The sequence below is a fragment of the Triticum aestivum genome, chromosome 6A (assembly GCF_018294505.1).
Source record: "Triticum aestivum cultivar Chinese Spring chromosome 6A, IWGSC CS RefSeq v2.1, whole genome shotgun sequence".
Lineage (NCBI taxonomy): Eukaryota > Viridiplantae > Streptophyta > Magnoliopsida > Poales > Poaceae > Triticum > Triticum aestivum.
This window is the reverse complement of record NC_057809.1, coordinates 17,731,113-17,739,532: the sequence shown is the minus strand read 5'-3', so window position 1 is coordinate 17,739,532 and position 8,420 is coordinate 17,731,113. Positions and strand designations below refer to the sequence as shown.

Genomic DNA, 8,420 nt, shown 5'->3' with positions numbered 1-8,420 from the left:
CTATCTCCTGGCAATGCACCTAATCAATGCCCAGTAAATGAAAATAGACAAGAAAATTAGCATGACTAGCTCATCCACACTCTCACCTGTCCTGAGCGCAATCCTGTTGTCCTTGCTCACACATGCAAAGTGAGGCTTTCGTGCCACCATCGATCAAACAACACAATAGAAAATAAAGTACAAAAAGTTAATCTATTTATGCAAAGGCATGTTGTTCAACTGAAAAGAAAGTATTTCCTTAAAAAACTTGAAATAAAGTATAGCCAGACATGTGTATTTTACCATCGTGTGCGATAAGGGTACACCTTTGTGTTCCCATTTTTCTCCTCCTCTTCGTTGGGGCCAAGGGGGCCTCGGCCCCCCTCCTCACACCCCCTAAACTTTTGCAAGTACATAATAACTAGTATACACGGGCATCATCTATAACAATTTGTATGAAACATATGTTCACCAGCTTCCATAAGCCTAAATGAATATAAAGAATCTATAAATCATTATGTGCAATATCTTTTCGAGCCTTAATGTGCATAGTAGATAATGATCTCATAATATTTTCTAGTCCATCTCCATCACAAGACCAAGTGTTCTTTATCAGCTCCTCATAGCTTGGATCTCTTCTCCACATATTTTTCATATATGAATATACGCTCACCTTTCCTTTTTTTCCACTAAATCTTGGTTTTCAAAATGTATTAATAAAGCACAATGATTTGACTCTGATGTTTGCACATGTGTTACATTTGTCTTCCCAAATCTATGCAAGAATTTGTCATCAGCTAAAGCCTTGTCCAGTCTGACTTCTACATTTCTGGAACCTTCTTGTCGATTATCCCATGTGTAGGGGAGGCCTGAATAGCCTAGATCTAACAAGCCACAATGCTGGATTGCTTCCCTAAATCCAGCCAAGGTAGTCAGAATCCCGATTTGACTACTAGAATCCTACGACTTCACGACCCTACGGAAGCATGTCGATTCAAATCCCACTATGAATCCGGATCAGGTAGAATCCATGTTGAGTCACGATCCAAATCATAGAATCCTGTACAAAACTGTACAATCTCAACTATGCTATGGACTACATCCGATTCTACTAACTTATCTAAGCCGTTTGCTTAGTTGTAGCAAAATAGTATACCATCATCCAAACCCCTTTTCATATACCTCATGGACCTTTATTCCCCTCCCAAGTCCAAATGCTCAGCCACCGACACCTTTGATCCAGCTCTTAGAAACCCTAGATCGAAATTGAGGATCAGGCTTGTCAACATATGGAATTAGCGTGAAAAGGAGGATGCTTCAAGATTGATCGGAGAAGGAGAGCAAGACCCTTCAAGGTTTAGCATTGTAGGTCAGATAGACAAGTGATCGACTATTCACGCACTCTAAAAAGAACATTAGTAAATTTCATGCATTGCAGGTTTAAATGTTCTATATATTTCCCTCTCATATATGTTCCATACATGCGAGCTACAAGGTAGATTAGCCATAAAAAGAAATGGAATACAGCTAGCAGTGATGTGTATGTTCTTTGCTCCATATTTAGTGTCAAAACTCTATACAACCCATATAAATTTCTTGTGTGCATACAAAATATCTTATTTGAGTAAATCTAGTAGAATCCTCGATTCCACGACTCGATCTTACGACTCGATTCTGTCCGAGGAAAATCGATCCGACTCCGAATCCCGACTCTGACTACCTTGAATCCAGCCATTCTCCTTTCCGCCCTTTCCTTGCTTCCAAAGTGCTCCTCCTCCGATAAAACCTCATTAAAGTCCCGTGCACATATATAACCATGGCAGGTCACATTCACTTCTCAGAAAAATTAGGAGATACCATGATTCCTTCCTTCTAGTGCACTAAGGTTGGCCATAAAATCCTGTGAATCTCCAAACTACTCCTTTCAAGCTCTCACAATGAACCCACGCATCAATATGTGACGAACTTTTAGACTTTTCTTGCAAAATGATACCTTTTTTCCACATAAGCACTAAGCCTCCGCCGAGGCCCTCGCTGTCTATTCCAACTAGCTGTGTGACCCACGCATTTGTGCGGCTAGGTTTCCAAATATGTAGTTTCTACCAGATTGTATAAATCATGCGCCACTACATGTTTTAGTGTGTATGTCTCCACTTATATTTTTTTTACTTGCTCCACTTAGAATTTGTGGCCATCTTACAATATTTTTTTTACCTATAATTGATCTAAACAATTGATCTGATTACTCTAATTTTCTGTGTTCATCTACCATTGATCTAAGGCATTGCATTCATTGACCTACCTCTCTCTCTCTCTCTCTCTCTCTCTCTCTCTCTCTCACTCTCACACATAGACAACTTGCATTTTTCTTGTGATGCTTATGTTGCATTGATCTATATCTCATCACCATCATAGAAATGTGTTTTAGATACTCGAGATAGTTTTTTTTACCTCTCTCTCGCGCTCTCTCTCACTCACTCTCATTCTCACATAGAGACACGTTATATTTTTCTTGTCATACTTATGTTCCATTGATCTATATCTCATTACTGTCACCAAAATGTGTTTTAGATACTTGAGATGGTTTTTATAACGACAATTTTTCCCTTGCAAAAATTAATTATTCATTAGTCATCTTTACCACTATCATCATATTGTGTTCTCTCTAACTGTATACACACAGTTTTTTGCCACGATTTACAATTTCTGTCACAACTGAAATGACTTAATGTGTACTTGACATGGCATGTCGCTTCCATACATATTGCTATACTCACTACATCCTTTTGCTTCCCATACGATCTATTGCTCACAGACCTGTGACATTGGAATGATCTATCAATTCGGCTTAGTGATATCTTGCATGAATTGAACATGTTGCTTGCACAACATCTAAGAAAAAACTAAAATTGCAAAATAAAATAAAATCTGTGACCACATATTGAAGCACAACTTAACTCGTCTTAGTTGAACTAAATGTCATTTACTTTCTTATAGTGTCGAACTCACAATTGCTGATACTCTTACACTTGCTAGGTTGACAATAGTCATTACTTCGTACATGCTCATCTCACACATCTTTTTTTACTTTTAAAATATATACCTTAATTTATTTGCCTATAATCAAACTATTAATTTAAATATCTAAAATAAAAATTTTATGGAATTCTACACAGTCTTTATTTTTGGTTTTGAACTATATATGTGCAATTTTACTTTATATATTAATACCTTGTACAGATTAATTATATATAGTTAGAAAATCCCAGTCTCATAAACAACGATTAAAACCTATTTCTTTCATTATACATCATTTTATTTTTATTGTTTAACATGGAAACCGAAACACACATAAATTTGCTTTACATTACCTTTAGTGGTCTTATAGCCGAAAATATAATGGTAAACATGATTGCATGCGCACCCACGTGAATACTAAATTAAAAGAAACTACAAAATTTAAAATATTGTGAAGTTTTGGGGTATCAAACTTGGTCGACCATTCTATTCACGTGTGAAGTTTCATGAAGTATTGACACCCCTTGTATTCTTAGTGAAGAAAATACAAATGATACCTTAATATTCATCAAACCATGTTTTTAACATGAATAGTAAGGTCCCATCAAACAGTGCCAGCAAAATCAAAGCATTCTGGGCTAAAATGACAGAATCAAAGTATTTACACCCGTGGTCATGAATGATACAAAAGTATACATCATTTTGAATTTATTGTTTCAAACATGCAAATCAAAATACTCATGCATTTATTTTCCATTAGCTTTAGTTGTTTTGTAGCACCTATTTGTACATTTCTTTCGACAAGGTTAATGTTTTATAGCACCTATTCCTACATTTCTTTCAACAAGGTTCCCATAACGACACGCGAGACTTCAATTTGTTTATATCCGTACTTGTTATGGGAGTGCCGTTCTATCTCTAGGGAGCAAATACTCCCGGGTGAACTGTAAATTTAAAATTTAAAAACCTGATTGTTTTATGTAGATGGTTATATTAGTGTAACAAGTGTGCTTGACAATTTTCATGGGAAACGGAATAGCAGTGCTTCATCAACGAATGTTTTTTTATGTGTGTAACATTTGAAGGTAACATTTGTCGTTCGACTTACTTTTTTTTGTACAAGTCAAAATGCTTAAACTTTTCCCCTGAAAATTTGCAGGTAGTACTAGCAATTTGGTGTGACAATAAACACATCTATTTTTTTAAAAAAAAATTACATTTGCAAAATACATTTTGGGTGCGCAGGAGCACATGCTTCCTAGAGCCCAATTAGATTTCCCACTTGTTATCATTTCTATTCACTTTTATATATTCTTAGCAGTTATTAGTGGACAGTAGATGCATGGAGCCTGACTTTTGACGACGACGAAGACGCAGCCACCATACAGTTGCATGCATGTGCACGTAGTCACACACGTCGTTGCTATACTTATAGGAGTACTTAATTACTTACTCGGTAAGCTACACGACACGGAATTGGAATGTCGTGCTGACTCCGCTAGTGCTGCTGCTGGTTACCACCTGGTCTAAGTCAAAGATTCATTCTAGAACCTGTCAAGTTATATAAATCAAGGTCAGTCAAAAAACGTATCTCGTCGATCGCTACGCGAGTCACTTAAAGGAGGAGGTACCTGGTCGTATACACATCACTCATCCGTACACTTGCATGTGGTTGTGTTTGTACTCCCCAGCTAGGTGTATATACATACCAATACATTTGGGTTTCAACTCTTGTACACGATCAACGTAGTAATTATCTTTACCGTGTGCAATCTTAACATATGTACTACTCCCTCCATAAAGGGAGATATAAGAGCGTTTAGAAAATTGAAGTGATGATCTAAACACTCTTATATTTCTGTATAGAGAGAGTACGTACCATGCCAACCCTGATAAGCTCCACTCGACAGATCATATAATGTATTATTATAATTTCTCAATTACGTTAGAAGCCAATTTCTCAGTTTCGTTAGAAGCCAATAAGCTGTCAAGTCGCCATTAATTAGTTGAAAGTAATTCTCACTTTAGCTCTGTTGTTCCGAGAACACATAAACTATGCACACTAGCTAGCTAGATTCCAAAAGAAGAAACTCCCAGCACGGTTTCACACAGCGCTTTCACCAGTGTCCTCTAAATATTGGTGAATTGGTCCTCACCTAATTAACCTTTGTTTGGAGCTGTCATAAACCTCTAAAGAAATACACCAGTCCATCTTAGAATACTTTGGATATTAGGTTGGGACAAGCCGTTCCTCAACAATTATGTGATTAGTATATTTATGTGACATCTCCTCTGTAAAGAAATATAAAAACATTTAGATCACTAATAGATCTTATATATTTTTTACAGAGAGTGTACTTATTTATGACTATATATCATAAAAGTTGCATATTACTATATTCACTTGACAGAACTTAATATCTATGTACATAGATAGAGGCCGTAGAGCCACATATTCCTATATATATGGAGCCAACGAGTTAACATAGAACGGCACGAACACTACTGTGCATGTTTTTTGTAAATGACTGTGGTTTTGTTTATATTATCTACTCCCACCTTTCATGCATATGATGATGTGTGAAATATGCACATACCTAAAGATACAAGAAAAAATCCAATTGAAAACAAGTTGTTGCGTACGACAGCTCCATGGAAAACCATATTTATTTATTTTCAAAATTTCAGTGCGAACTTGAGAATTTACATGTTTGTATAGCATGGCATTCCCATCATAATGGACTTCGTTTTAGAACCTGTTAGAACCCAAACATAGTTTTCACCGGCAACCCTGATAAGTTCAACGAAACAGCCTGATGAGTTCAACGAGACAGATGGACGCTCTTACTAATTAAGAAGCAGAAGAGGTCAAACATGTGACTGATGCTGTGCGTTAATTTCAGCAGATCAAGAGAAATGGGGGCAAAAGGAAACGCCAGGATACGACAGAGAACGTGTCAAACTGAAGTAAGGACCGTGCATGCTATAAATACATGTATCCTTCTAACCTCTTAGCACCCAACCATTAGAACCTAGAGACATAGCTACCTAGCTCTTGCCTCTTCAGTCCGCGGTGCAGCTCTGAAGAGAGCTAAGTACCAAGGAAAGAAGAAGGCTTCGGGCCTCAACAGAAGAAGACATGGAAATGGAGATCGGCTCGACAGGCGCCACCGCAGCATCCACCACCTTCTCGCTGCCGGTGGACTCTGAGCACAAGGCCAAATCCATCAAAATCTTCTCCTTCAGCAACCCACACATGCGTGCGTTCCACCTTGGATGGATGTCCTTCTTCACCTGCGTTGTCTCCACCTTCGCCGCCGCGCCACTCATCCCCATCATCCGCGACAACCTCAACCTCACCAAGGCTGACATCGGCAACGCTGGGGTCGCCTCTGTGTCTGGTGCCATCTTCTCAAGGCTGGCCATGGGCGCCATCTGCGACCTTCTTGGCCCGCGCTACGGCGGTGCTTTCCTCATCATGCTTTCTGCACCGGCAGTGTTCTGCATGTCCGTCATCGACAGCCCCGCCGGATACATCACTGTACGCTTCCTCATCGGTGTCTCACTTGCCACCTTTGTGTCATGCCAATACTGGATCAGCACCATGTTCAATAGCAAGATCATTGGGACAGTCGGCGGCTTAACAGCAGGGTGGGGAGACATGGGTGGAGGTGCCACACAGCTCATCATGCCCTTCGTCTTTGATGCCATCAAGGCATGTGGTGCGACACGTTTCACAGCATGGCGCATCGCCTACTTCGTGCCAGGAATGATGTTGGTGGTGATGGGCTTGCTCGTGCTCACCTTGGGACAGGACCTTCCCGATGGCAACCTGAGGAGCCTCCAGAAAAATGGTGGCATGAACAAGGACAAGTTCTCCAAGGTTCTACGGGGCGCCATCACCAACTACCGTACATGGATCTTTGTCTTCATCTATGGCTATTGCATGGGCGTGGAGCTCACCTCAAACAACGTGATTGCCGGGTACTATTATGATAGTTTCTACCTCGACCTTCGGAAAGCAGGCATCATTGCCGCCTGCTTTGGCTTGGCCAATATCTTTGCACGTCCCATGGGTGGCTACCTCTCCGACCTTGGTGCCCGCTACTTCGGCATGCGCGCCCGACTTTGGAACATCTGGATCCTCCAGACCGCTGGTGGAGTCTTCTGCCTTTGTCTCGGTCGTGCATCCACCCTTCCCACCTCCATAGTATGCATGGTTCTATACTCCATCTGCGTCGAGGCTGCATGCGGCGCTGTCTATGGTGTCATCCCCTTCGTCTCCCGACGCTCCCTCGGGCTCGTCTCTGGCATGACCGGCGCAGGCGGTAATGTGGGCGGCGGTCTCACACAACTTCTCTTCTTCACTTCGTCGCAGTACACCACCGGCAAAGGGCTGCAGTACATGGGCATCATGATCATCGCGTGCACGCTCCCCGTCGTGCTCGTGCACTTCCCGCAGTGGGGATCCATGCTGGTCCCTCCCAGCGCCGACGCCACCGAGGAGGAGTACTACTCGACCGAGTGGACGGAGGAGGAGAAGGGCAAGGGCCTCCACATGGCTGGCCTAAAGTTCGCTGAGAACAGCATATCCGAGCGTGGCAGACGCAATGCCATCCTCGCCGTACCTGCTACCCCGCCCAACAGCACGCCACAACACGTGTAAGATGTCAGTATTTTTTTACCTCAATGTATACCATGCGTGTATACATACATACATACGTACGCACCATCCCATTTGCCGGTATGGTTTCCCAGACCACCTGCCTTTTGGGCGCTTATCTAGGCCTTAGTCAAGTAATAACTGGGGCTTGTATCATGTATGAGAACTATCAATATGGGAATATGCATCGTTTCTTACACCTTGCGTATCTCTCCTTAATTTCATCTTACTTTTGAGATAATATTTGTATTTTCCGAGATGGCTTACCACATATACCAGGTGATTATTTCATTGTACTTGTAAGGGCTTGTAATATGTTACGAGAAAGATGAATATGAGAGCATTGGTCAATGTTCTTGCATAATGCATGAGAACACAACTCTTCCACACCAAAGTGCAAACACTACTCGACTCCACGAGTCTCTCCCTTACGCATGCAAGCGTACGGCAGTACGGTGGAGAGTGGATTTTCTCCCATGCACGGAAGCTCCGGTGCATGCTCCAGCCGTTCGTTGTGGCGCGGAGATGCCCGCCTGGATTTGAGCCTAAACTATTCTAAACATTTCTTTTGTCGCTGTTCTGTATAATACCTCACCAACCTAGTCAGATACGCATTAATGGGAAACAGATAAAACACTGTTCTGAGCTCAGGAACTTAAATGACATCCCCTTCTACCCGTCCAGTACGCGTTCTGTGCGGAACCATTATTCCACCAGTGCTGCCAGAGACGTTCTTCCTCCTCCCATCACCAACCATGGA

The 8,420-nt window shown here is 41.4% G+C and overlaps 1 protein-coding gene across 1 annotated transcript; it reads left to right on the top strand.

The window, feature by feature from the left end:
* The first annotated feature begins 6,136 nt into the window (after positions 1-6,136).
* Positions 6,137-7,663, top strand: LOC123130039 (high-affinity nitrate transporter 2.1-like). The gene has a single exon (XM_044549992.1). The coding sequence runs from the start codon at positions 6,137-6,139 to the stop codon at positions 7,661-7,663; it is 1,527 nt and encodes a 508-aa protein (XP_044405927.1).
* The last annotated feature ends 757 nt before the right edge of the window (positions 7,664-8,420 follow it).